Consider the following 12,740-nt stretch of genomic DNA (forward strand, 5'->3'; position numbering starts at 1 on the left):
AGGCGCAGCCAGTGTGTGGGCTTTTCCAGACCTCCAGAATTATTGAACCCACTATCTATTGTTGCTTGCCCCCTGCCGAGACGTCTCTGCTGCCATTCATGAGCACACTGTCTCAGACAAGTTGCGGCCGGAGATGGTGATAGACACGGCACACCTACAGGGTCTCACTGGGACAAGAGATCGAACAATGATCCACTACCAACGTGGTGTGTTGACCTTCCAGCGATCAATAAGAACAAACTCCATCGGGGAATGATTCTCCAAAGCGGTTTGATGTCAACTCCTACCTAGATAGGGACCTCCGTCTCAGTCAGCATGCCTTGGCTGAGTGGTGCTCGGGGGCACTGTTCCCTTCGCCTAGGGTCTAACAAGGTCTAAATTGCATGGAAATGCCAGCGATCATCGCGGCCCAGGATTCCTCTGATAGGTAGGGCCCGACGCTGCAAGCCCCCCCTTTTTTCACACTCGCGTGTGCGGGATCCATTGTGGACGCCAATAAGCCGCTGACTCCCCCCTCCCCCTTTTGGTGATGATTCCTCAAGTTGCAGCACGCCCACCGTGCCTTGTCACAGCTCAAGTCGATAGGTTCCCTGCACGTTGTGGGGTGTGGATCACCGGGTGGAATCGAAGCATGCGATGCACACCCATTGGCCGCTGACCGGTTCGCAGCACTTATAGCCCCGCGGCGTAATAATAGCAACTATCGAGGCTGGTCAATTCACCAGCGTTGACAAGAGGTCGGGAACAGATTCCTAGTCTAGGTATGATGGATGCCTTGTGTCGGAATGGAGAATAGATGCCAACCGCAGTCTACCACACAGTTTGTATGGACCGTACATGCGTATAGTTCTAAGGTTCTCACTGCGGACCGGAATCGAGTCGGCTATTTATAAACCGCTTGGATGCGAGATCCTTTGATGCAGGGACAGCCTTGACTCGGGACAGAGATTCTGTGCAGTCTACGCCAGCATCCGCAAGCCCATGTATGCACTTGCCATGACGACCGGGGGCTGGGGAAACGGAAAGAATGAGGAATGAGGACACACATACTTGGCGACAAAGAGACCGTTGGAGCCCCTGAGAAGGCCGAGCATGCCTGCGCTAGAACTAGTCCGACTAGACTGTCTCCGGGAAACTGAACCACCACGCCTCTTCTCCTTCTCTTCCATCTGGACTCTCAGCTTTCTTTGATTTTCGCAACCCCCTTTCTCTCCTCCGGCCAGCGGCCTGGTGTATTTGAATCTGTCTTGATGCTCAGCACTGCGAAGCCTGGGGCATTGCGTGTTCAGACCACCCCCAATCTCGCCCCCCTGGCCACCTGAATTTTTTGGGGGGAAACACTGGCGCACGAGTTCTACGGTTCGCTGTGGTTCCTACTTCCAAACTCCACCATCCATCTGAAAACATATCCCCTGTCTCCGCCCGGTCGCACACCCCCCAACCCCGACCTCTCCCGCGTCTCCAAACCGGCCCGCACGACTTCAACTGGTTCTGTGATATCGGTGCTGGGACCCGAACGGAGAATTCGCATTCGGCGCGCACCCTGACCTGGACCTGGGTGCGGAGTTGCCTGCGCCGCTGAACGACCGATTACGACACTTCTAACGATGGCCTTTTTGTTCAAATCCAAGAAAAATCAACAAGGGACTTCGCTCCCTCCGGCGACGAGGAACGTCCACACTTCCGAAGGTGCCCCGTCTATGGTGGCGTCCTCCGTCACAAACGGGGTCAAGGCAGAGGGGAGTTTTTCGCAAACGCCGACTCCGAGCAGTAGCTACAACAACTCTCTCAATTCGGCCACAAGCCCGACAAGCCCAGATCCCGTCAGGATGCGACAGAGGGCGGAATCCGAATCTCAGGTGAGTAGTTGGTTTCCCGATGGTGGCAGCCATGTCGGCCAGTGATCCCTGACCCCGATGGTCCAGCAGGCCCAGCGGCCGCAGCAGCCTCCAAATGGCGTGCCTCCACCGAGCCCCAACTCGTCCCTCTACCCCTGGTCGCAGCGGCGACTCAACTTTTCTACCCCGACAACAACCCCGTTCCCGCGATACGGCGCAGCCATCAATGCTGTTGCCTCAAAAGAAGGCGATATCTACATGATGGGTGGTTTGATCGATGGATCTACCGTCAAGGGAGACCTGTGGATGATCGAAAGCAGCGGAGGTAGCCTGTCGTGCTTCCAGATTGCGACAGTTTCGGAAGGCCCGGGTCCTCGGGTCGGCCATGCCAGCTTGCTGGTCGGAAATGCGTTCATTGTGTTTGGCGGAGACACCAAGATCAACGAAAACGACGCTTTGGATGATACGCTTTACCTATTAAATACTTGTATGTTACCCGGTCGAGTACTGTGGATTGCCAGGTTCTAACTTTGCGCTGCAGCTTCTCGCCAATGGTCTCGCGCTATCCCTCCTGGATCTCGCCCCTCTGGACGATACGGCCATTCATTGAACATCCTGGGCTCCAAGCTCTACGTTTTTGGAGGTCAGGTTGAGGGATTCTTCTTCAATGATCTGATTGCATTCGACTTGAACCAACTTCAGAATCCCTCGAACAAGTGGGAGTTGCTGATTCAGAACAGTCATGAGGGTGGGCCTGCCGAGGGTCAAATACCACCAGCGAGAACCAACCACACGATTGTTGGGCTTGGTGATAAATTATACCTGTAAGATTGGACTGCTCGAGAACAACAAATGATTTATTTGACTGACAGACTGACAATCGCAGGTTCGGTGGAACAAACGGGGTGAAATGGTTCAACGACGTGTGGTCGTACGATCCCCGTGCCAATGCATGGACCGAAGTGGACTGTGTTGGCTTCATTCCAACCCCTAGGGAAGGCCATGCGGCTGCTCTGGTCAACGATGTGATGTACGTATTTGGTGGCCGCACGGACGAGGGACTAGACCTTGGTGATCTGTCCGCTTTCCGCATCTCCACCAGACGGTGGTACTCGTTTCAGAATATGGGGCCTGCGCCATCGCCCCGTTCTGGACACAGCATGACGGCCTTTGGAAAGCAGATCATCGTTATGGCCGGTGAACCTAGCTCTGCCCCGAGAGACCCGGCAGAGCTTAGCATGGCCTATATCCTTGATACGTCGAAGATTCGATATCCGAATGAAGCCCAAATAGGCGATCGTGCTATACAGGGCAACAGGAAGGCAAATGTTGAGAAACAAGGTCCAAACTCCGGGCGTACCTCACGTGAGGCTCACAACGCGACTCCTGAGCAACAAGCGCGTCGGGGACCAACGCTATCTCGTGAGAGCATGGCTCAGGCTCCGGCTGGTCGAGGTGGAGACTACGGACCCAACCCTAATTTGGGTCCTGGTTCCAGACTCCCGCGAGCTTCAATTGCACAAGCGCCCTCCGGGCCTCCTCCTCCCGGACAAGCTCCTTCTCCGGGCCCACGTACCAATGGAGCCCAGCCTGGAATGAATGCCCGCAGCAAGACACCTACCAAGATGGACCGTGGCTACACGGGCACCGTTGATGTTCGTGCTGCAAACGCTGACCGTGGTGGTGTAGAGTCACCTGTAGACAAGGAACAGCTGCTGGATGGTCAGGGGTCCACCGGTCAGCGTACTCCCACTCAGCCGCAACACAGACTCTCAGCTAAAGCCATGGAGGCAGGTGAAGCGGCTCCGCTCATCAGTACTCCCGCTCGTCAGCGATCGTTGCGTCAACATCGCCAGAAAGGCTCAGTCGACAGCGGCGAAGAGTCTGTGCTTGGTCGTCAAGTCAGTGTTGATGGCTCCGTTGAGACTAGAAGCTTCCGAAACTCCAAGACTCTTGGCGATGAACCTCGATCGCCAAGGCTGACCCCTCATCAGGAGGCATTGATGAAGGAGCTAGAGGCTGCCAAGGCTCGCAATGCTTGGTATGCTTCTGAGTTGTCATTGGCACGAAAGGCTGGGTACATGCCCAATCCATCCAGTAGCCCTGCTCTGGACGAGCGCCACAGTGACTCCCTGACTGATGAGGATCGTCCCCTCGTTGAGGCTTTCCTTGCTATGAGAGCAGAACTCACTAAAATGCAAGCCACTGTGGACCGCCAGGCCGCTATCGCCTCCAAGCGCATTGCGGAAGTGGAGCATCAGCGTGATCTAGCCGTCAGTGAGGCCGCCTACTCACGCGCGAGACTCGCGGCTCACGGTGGTAGCCAGCGCGGCACTCCACAGCCTGAATCCTCCCGTGATGGAGAGGATGGTACATCAGAGCGGCCCACCGACATGGGTCGTCGTCTGGCCTTGGCCCTGGCGTCACAGTCTGAACTCAAGGCTAAATTGGACGTTTTGACGACCGAGCTTCTCCAGGAACGCCAAGCCAAGGACTTGGCCGAAGACACCAATGAAGCCACTCGGAAGCGTCTGGCGGAGCTTGAGATGTCGAACAACTCTCTGGAAGCGGAGAATCTCCGTGCTGAGCTTCACCGCGCCGAAGCTTCTTCTCGAGAGGAGGCACTGTTGCGCTCAGAAGCCGAGGCGTCCTTGAAACAACTCATCATCGACAAGGAAGAATTGCTTAAGCAAGTCGAGGACTCTGCTGGTCGTCTTTCAGACTTTGGCTCCAGCTTTGATAGCCTGCGAGAAGCTGTTGCCGCCTCTGCCGCCAAAACTGCAATTGTTGAGAAACAATTGGGAGAGGAAAGGGAGCGCCGTGAAGGACTGGAGAGAAAGCTCCTTCAACTCCGATCCGAACACGAAGAGCGCACCACAGAATTGGAGAATGTTACGCGTCGCCTGCGTGACGCCGAGGAGTTAGCTGAGAGTCATGCCAAAGAAGCCGAAACTCATAAGATGGCTTTCGTGTCCGGTCTGGAACGTGCTTCCTCAACAGACCTGGAGGGCTCGATTCGATCACGAGCCGATCAACGCGTGGCTGCTCTCGAAGCCCAGGTTGAAAGATCGACCACAATCGCCAAGAATAACCAGGCGGCAGCAGATGCCGCAGCGGACAAGTTACGACGTGCCGAGGAACGCATTGCGGGTCTGGAAGCATATCAAGAACAGGCCAGCCGTGAAGGCCTGCAGCTGCGCAGACAGCTTCAGACCACCATGAAGGAGAGCCAGGCGGCTATTTCCGAAAGCAGAGATCTGAAAACCCAACTCGAATCCCATCATCGGGAAGCCGGTGTTTTGAGCGTCCAGCATGCTGCTCTCAAGGATCTTCTTGGTGAACGCGGCGTGAACACAGATAGCCGACGATCACCGCGCCTCGAGTCCCCGGGATCACGATTCGGCACCCCGGAGCAAAGCCGGTTGCGAGAACTTGAGCAGCAACTATCAGCCAGCATGAAAGCCCATGATGACCTGAAGACGACATTTGAGAGTCGGGAGCAAGAGGCTGACCGGGCATTCCGGGAGAAACTGGAGCAGCTTGAGAATGATTACCAATCGGCTGTCCACTATGTCAAGGGCACTGAAAAAATGTTGAAGCGGATGAAGGATGAACTGGGCCGATACAAGAGTCAGAATGCCAAGGTGCAGTCTGAGTTGGAAGCAGCCCAGAAGAGCCTGGAGAACGCCGGAAAGCGGACAGAGGCTTCAGCAGAGTGGGAGACTGAGCGCGCCCGCCTTCAGAAAGCAATCTCCGATATTGAGCAGAACACTTCGATCTCGCTCGAGAGCTTAGAGAGTCAGATCGCACAACTGAAGGAGGAGCTTGTTGCTGTCGAGGCTGAAAAAGAGAAGTCGCAGGCGGAGCATGACCGCACCCGGCAGGGTCTCCTTGCTGCTGCCGAACAGAGCCGTATTGAGCTGGAGCAGCTCAAGCAAGAAAACACACTGTTGGAGACTCGCGCCTCAGATGCGGAACAGAGAGTCAATATGCTCCTGGAGCAGGTGGAGACCTCGGTGGGTCATTACCGCCGTCAGTCTCAACATGGCCACGGACTTAATGGCATTTCTCGCAGCCACAGCAACGCATCTAGCAACACTGTCGGAGGGCGTGCCCGAGCCGACAGCAGTGTTTCCCAGGATTCAACCTCTTTTCCTGACAATCGTGGATCCATGGCCCTAGACTCCCTTGCCAATGAGCTAGAGGCTCTACGCACTCATTGGGAAAGCACCAACCGCAACTACCGCCTGAGTAGCCAGCTGGACCTGGAGCGCACCCCGACTAAGGAGAACAGCGACGGGCCCGCCGCGATGAGCGACAGCTTGGCAGAGTGGCGACGAAGACTGGATGAGGAAGAACGAGCTGGTATTGCCGGCAAGGCCCAGCCGGTCAGCGCGGGCAATGGTCAGCCATCCTCGAACGTAATCTAGGCACTGCAGTTGTGCAGTTTCCCGCCATTCTACGACCATGTCTTCTGAGATTCTAATGATCTGCACCCTCTGAGCGCTTAGCCCATGTATTCTGCCCGACTTCCGTCGTTTTCTCGCTCTGCATTTCCGCGAAAACATGATCTTTGTATGATGGAGGTTTTCTTTCATGCGCGTTGATTTCCGTCCTCTTCATCGGCACCAAGGGACGGGTTTCCCTTCGTTTGGCTTTTGCCTCTTTCTTTTTCTTTTTCCTGATTCTGTTTTCGTTCGCTCTCTGTATCCCTTTCCCCCCTATTTTCCTTTCTCTTATACCCCGGTTTTCCGATGTTCATTGGACCCTGGCTGTACCACTAGCACAACCCCCCGTATGAATTCGTCGTTCTACTTATAGTCCAAAATCAACATCTTTTCTGTATGCGGAAGTTCCACGTCGCTCTGTTCTTACCTAACCAACCCTCTTGCCTATATATTGGGCTCGCCTTCCAATTCGGGGTAAACGGGTTTCTGATTTGCTCGTCTTCTCTTAGAGTAGGATGGGCATCATAGCTTGCTCCATGCAGTTGTACAATCTTACTGCAGACATAAGGCAACCTGGGCTGGGCAAACAGGGCGATGCATGATAGCCCGATCAGACATCCCGTTTAGGAAAATCCCGCACGGCTGGAATCGCGGGTTTGAGAGAATGTATCGGACGCATAGGACTGGATTGTACGTAGGTAGATATACTGCTTACCTGTCGGTATCCAGGTATTACCTAGATATAAGCAATGTCCGCTATTGTCCTGGAGCCCTGCAAGCGCTGTCGGGTCAGCTGAGGACCATGGCTGCGTCCAGACCGAAATACCATGACGGGGATCTATGTATACGGAGTCTCCATGGAGCCACACTAGGATTAAGCCGGTGTATGGCTACAACGAAAAAGACGGTAGAGATGCCCTCCCTCATGTCCATCATGTATCTGAACGAAAATCGTCACCCACGCCTCGAGGTGAGCAGTGAGCAGTGACAGTGACGGGGGAGGTACCTCGGATGTCACACGGATGCCCGCTCGGCGCCTTGTCCTTTGCATGTTACAGCCACCGACTTCCTTCGCTAGGGGAAAAATACCGCTCACCGACTTCCCCCCTCCCTCCCTCCTTCTTCTCTCACCATCGTTGCCGCTTTCAAGGCTTTGCCCTTGAATCCTTTATTTTCTCTGCGACTTTGCTCTCGGCCTGGTCCGATAATTCATCTCTCACCCCCCCGTTTCCTCCCCAATTCTCCGGTCGGGCCTACACGGTCGGCGTTGGGCATCTCCGTTTGATCCTTCGCTTCCAGGTAGGTTGCTCACCTTCGGTCTCATCTTCACCCCATCCATGCCATCCTCCAACCCTCTCCTTGCCATCTCGATCTCCTCTTCCTGCCTCCTGGCGAGATAGCAATTTGCCTGGCTGCCTTCTGTGCACGTGGTGGCCAAGTCTGCTGAGCCCCCAAAGCCAGCCTCATCTGCCTGAGGCTCAGTTGTCACACCCCCTCTCCAATCCCTCTCTGCTTTGACGCGCGCCAGATTTCATCGCCCACGTTTCTTCAAACAAATTCTGCCTTCTGTTTCTTTCAGGATACCTCGTCTCGACCAATCTAACCACCACTTCGGCAGTTTCTAGTCATTTCGTACGGCTGAAAGCTGTGCCATTTGAAGCAATCCAAAATGACGACCATGGTCAGTACCTATTCCCTTCAGGCTTCTCTCCAGATAGTACCGGCTGCTCCCGGTACAGGATCGCTCGGATCTCTCGTGGAGGGACCACTCGTAGTTATCGATAACCTCGAGTATGAAAGAATTCGCCCGCGTGTCACTGACATCATATACAGGATCTGCGTGTCGGTAACAAGTACCGCATCGGCCGTAAGATCGGAAGCGGCAGTTTCGGTGATATCTATCTTGGTATGTGTCTTAAAACACTCCTGTGCCGTGGCGAATACTCACAAGGGTCCAGGTACCAACATCATCTCGGGCGAGGAGATCGCCATTAAACTCGAGAGCGTGAAGGCCAAGCATCCCCAGTTGGAATATGAAGCCCGTGTCTACAAGTCCCTCGCCGGCGGTGTCGGTATCCCCTTCGTGCGTTGGTTCGGTACCGAGTGCGACTACAATGCCATGGTGATCGACCTTCTGGGCCCCAGTCTCGAGGACCTTTTCAACTTCTGCAACCGCAAGTTCTCTCTCAAGACCGTGCTGCTACTTGCCGACCAGCTCATTTCCCGGATCGAGTACATCCACGCCAAGTCGTTTATCCACCGTGATATCAAGCCCGACAATTTCCTGATGGGCATCGGCAAGCGTGGCAACCAAGTCAATGTGATTGACTTCGGTCTCGCAAAGAAGTACCGCGACCCCAAGACTCACTTCCACATCCCTTATCGTGAGAACAAGAACCTCACAGGCACTGCTCGCTACGCCAGTATTAACACCCATCTGGGTGTCGAGCAGTCGCGTCGGGACGACATGGAGTCCCTGGGCTACGTGATGCTGTACTTCTGCCGTGGCTCTCTTCCCTGGCAGGGTCTGAAGGCTGCCACAAAGAAGCAGAAGTATGACCGTATCATGGAGAAGAAGATGACCACACCAACTGAAGTTCTGTGCCGTGGTTTCCCCAACGAGTTCGCCATCTACCTGAACTACACCCGCTCGCTTCGCTTCGATGACAAGCCCGACTACTCTTACCTCCGTAAGATCTTCCGGGACCTCTTCGTCCGTGAGTCCTTCCAGTATGACTACGTTTTCGACTGGACTGTCTACAAGTACCAGAAGAACGCCGCCATGATCGTGGACGCTACCAAGAAAGATAAGGACGACGAGCAGCAACGTCGTGCTGGAGGTGCTGCTGCCGCTGGTGCCATGGCTGGCGGTGCGGCCGCCAAACCTGGAGCCATCTCTGGCCAGCGCCGCAAGGTTATCGACCGCGGTGCCCTCGACAACACTCCGGACACCAACCGTGCCGTGGGAGGGAGTGACAGGATGTGAGTACTTGAAATCTGGTTCCGTGTAGGGAACCCCTTTTTTTTTCCTTCTGCGCATTTGGTGTTTTTACGTGACGCTGGCGTGGAGGATCCTTCGGTTCTGAATCTGACTAATCGCATAGTCTTCGGCGCTAGGCTGCGTTCTGCCTCAAAGGGTGCTGCTTTAGGTGCTTATGGACCTTCTGGTGGCCGTTCGAAGCGGGACGATGGAACGGGGGCTCAATGGTACTAATCATGTAGCACGTGCAGCGGAAGCAGGGTTCTTTGACATATCTTTCCGATTGCCTTGTCTTCAGCGTGCTCACTCGTCAACCTGAGAAACCCGGAATTCTCATTGTCATTCGCCATGGACGCACATCCTGCACTCGACTTCTCGGATTTCTCTTTTCTCTGAATCTCCATTCATTCTGCACTCTCTGACCGCCCTTCTATCCCGTTTTCGATCCAACTTCGACTTCAACCGTTTCGATCTATCATTGTTTGTTCGCCTGCTCTCACCGTTCATCCCCACGAAGATATTCTCATCTGATGGGTCTTCGAATTGAGCTTGCGGCAATCATGTCGACTGCTTTTTCTATTCGGATTTCCTGTACCCGTTCTCACGGGACAGCCGATCACTCAGTCTCGAAACGTTCGTGGTATGGTGGCTATTCTTATGTCTGCGCTTGTCGGTTATTGCGACCCGGTTTCCACTCCATCGATCGAATCTCGCAAATTACTACAACCGCAAGACTGAAGGAGATGCAAATGACGGCGTCAACCTGGTGACAGAACTTTATGTTTCTGTTGCTGGGATCGCTTGTACTGGAAATTCCGAACCCGCATTCAGTTGCGCTACCCCGTCTTACCTTACCCCTTTCCTTACCCATGACATTTCTTGCCTCGCTTTTCTTGCTCCTTGTTTCTTGAAATTTGTTGTCCTTTACTGCATTTCGACGCCGAACGGGGACGAGGGGAAGACCGGCAAACCCCGGTCAAATACTGATGACGCATGGGAGTGATTGGAGGTTGGCTTTCTTTCGAGTGTTTTGCTTTTCTGTGGGCTATTTGGGTCTTGATCCGGCTCTTCTGCCGGTCCTCTTCAGCCTAGCCTGCATTATCCCCCGCTCGAAGGAAGTCAGTTTCCATTTGGTGGTTGGCGACGGATATGGTTAGGGTCGCTTCCGGGGTGGTTTTGCGTCAACTTGCACTGCTGTTTGTTCTAGCACTTTATCTTGTCCTACCCAACTACATGCTCGCTCCGCTTCATTTTCCACACCCCCTGAATGACAAGCACTCCGCACGAGACTGGAAGGATTGGTTGCACTGGATCCTACAAACTCAGCAGCCACCACCGTTTCCTAGTGGGAATGTTGTCGTTGGCCCTTCACCATCTAATATCAAGTATTTTCTCCGTAGTTTGCGATTCCATGTTACCTCGTAAAAAGCCAGAGGATAGGCCTGGGGGGGCGTTGAGTTTCGGTGAGATCATCGAGTAGTTTCGCCTCCCGTTCTGGCCCGTCCATTTGCTCCGCACTGCCGGATTAATGCAATCAATATCCTTGGTCCAGTTGTCAGATGAGAGGATTCACTGAAACAGTGAGTTCACTCGTAATATCAGCATTGCCCAATACGCTCGATTGGTCTTGGGTAGTTGGTCGCTATTGCGGCACCGGCGAGGGGTTGTGACAAACCACGAATGAAATCTTGGGGGATTCGATCCTTATTTGCCCTTCCGGCCCTCCGCTCCTCCTCACTATCCTAACCTACCTGACAAGCTCGACCTCCGAGTCGCAACGATGGACTACTCCAACTATGGTAATCAACAACCTCAGTCCTACTCGCTCTACGGGCTGCCGACCCCCGATCAACAACCACAGCCACAACCATCCTCTGACGAGGCTCTCCGTGACCCGTTCTCCCTGGTATGAGTCCTTGTCGCTTTTGGCGAGGCTAACTCTGCTTCGTGTACCGTTTTCACTGACACTTTCGTGCGCTAGAATACCTACAACCAATATTTTCCCGGCTTTGATCCGTCTCTAGGCCTTGACCCTTCCTCCTTTGTCCCACCGCCACCACATTCGCCGCCGGACTCTTTCACGAAACATTCGGTTTCTAGTAACGATCCAACCCATAATGCAAAGTCAGATCCCACGTCAATTGATGGCGATGAGAACCAGTTTGCCGACACAGTTGCGGGGCGGAGCAGCAGCGAAGAAAAGGAATCGTTGAACCCGGCGCAAAGTAAGCGCAAAGCACAGAACCGAGCCGCGTATGTGGAAATATTCCTCAGAACTATGCCTGATCATTCTGTTTGGGTGTCTTTGTGGAAGAATATCATAGGCTAGCTTGAGCTACGCTAACCCGCGGTTATATAGTCAGCGAGCATTCCGCGAGCGCAAAGAGCGGCATGTGAAGGACCTAGAAGACAAAGTGACCACTCTTGAAGAAGCCTCGACCAGCCTCCAAGCCGACAACGAGCGTTTGAAGCGCGAGCTCGCCAAATTTGCCACTGAAAATGAGATTCTACGTGCGACTTCCCAATCAATGAACGGGAGCAACAGCGACGCAAGAGAGAGCGCCGAACCAACCGTCACCGGTCCGATGAAGTATACGCCCACGGACTTTCAACCAAACTTGGTCGCAGAAGGTCCGGCCTCAGGTCTGGGCTCAAGCTCGTCCCCAGGCACGGCCAACTTCCAGAGTCCACAGCATCGCATCGCAGTATGTCAAATTACCGGCGAAAAACTTCTCGATGCCGCCGCAACGTGGGACCTCATACAAAGCCATGAGCTGTTTAAAAGAGGACAGGTGAATCTTAATGATGTTTCGGATCGGCTCAAGGGGTCTGCTCAGTGCAATGGACAAGGTCCGGCTTATAAGGAGAGCGAGGTGCGTCGGGCTATCGAGGCAAGTGCTGCCGATTGCGACGAGTTGATTTGAGACTGTCTTTTCTTCTCTACGATGCCTCTTCAATGCCTCCGATCTTACGATGTGATGTTTACATGCTCTTTATGTATATGGATTTTTCTTTTGTAGTGGTTGGATATGGCGACATTTGGAGTATTCTGGCGCTAGACCTGCTGGACTAGCGGGATGGCGAAGGATTTTCCTGACTGCGGCTGGCCTGATATTTGTTTCTCTCGTTGCCTTGGCGCTTTAGTTCTTTAGCCGACGTCTCTTTTGATTTACTTTCCACCCTTTATTTCTAACGTTCGACACGGCGATTGGTGTCGTTCCTCAAGTCTCAGGCGCTGCCACACTGAGATCAAGCCCATGCTACCCCTCTGTAGCACTAATCTCGTCTACAAAAGGTTCTTATGTGGATTTCTGGCCAGCCTTAAATGCCAATGACAGACACCGCTCGCGTTCAATCATACGGGAAATCAGTCCTTGATTTTCATGTCCTACCAGTTCCGCCAGCGCACATGAGAACTGCGACTGTCTCTGCCTATAGTCGACAACATCATCTTCGATACCGGGAGCGATCCGC

The 12,740-nt window shown here is 53.9% G+C and overlaps 3 protein-coding genes across 3 annotated transcripts; all 3 read left to right on the plus strand.

Annotated features, from left to right (window-relative positions):
* Positions 1-1,607: 1,607 nt before the first annotated feature.
* Positions 1,608-6,268, plus strand: N7459_008641 (putative cell polarity protein (Tea1); the record flags this gene model as incomplete). Its single annotated transcript, XM_056947809.1, has 4 exons — positions 1,608-1,859; positions 1,926-2,325; positions 2,380-2,662; positions 2,725-6,268. 4 exons carry the CDS (start codon positions 1,608-1,610, stop codon positions 6,266-6,268), a joined length of 4,479 nt encoding a protein of 1,492 aa, XP_056797319.1.
* A 1,687-nt stretch (positions 6,269-7,955) lies between these two features.
* Positions 7,956-9,500, plus strand: N7459_008642 (casein kinase 1 family protein; the record flags this gene model as incomplete). The annotated part of the gene is made up of 4 exons (XM_056947810.1): positions 7,956-7,967; positions 8,120-8,192; positions 8,245-9,258; positions 9,298-9,500. 4 exons carry the CDS (start codon positions 7,956-7,958, stop codon positions 9,498-9,500), a joined length of 1,302 nt encoding a protein of 433 aa, XP_056797320.1.
* Positions 9,501-11,046: 1,546 nt separating this feature from the next.
* rsmA (putative bZIP transcription factor (Fcr3)) lies at positions 11,047-12,190 on the plus strand (the record flags this gene model as incomplete). Its single annotated transcript, XM_056947811.1, has 3 exons — positions 11,047-11,172; positions 11,248-11,519; positions 11,626-12,190. The coding sequence occupies 3 exons, from the start codon at positions 11,047-11,049 to the stop codon at positions 12,188-12,190; spliced, it is 963 nt and encodes a 320-aa protein (XP_056797321.1).
* Positions 12,191-12,740: the final 550 nt, after the last annotated feature.

This window comes from Penicillium hispanicum (assembly GCF_028827665.1).
Source record: "Penicillium hispanicum strain IBT 35686 chromosome Unknown utg000007l_segment0_segment0, whole genome shotgun sequence".
In the NCBI taxonomy this organism is placed as follows: domain Eukaryota; kingdom Fungi; phylum Ascomycota; class Eurotiomycetes; order Eurotiales; family Aspergillaceae; genus Penicillium; species Penicillium hispanicum.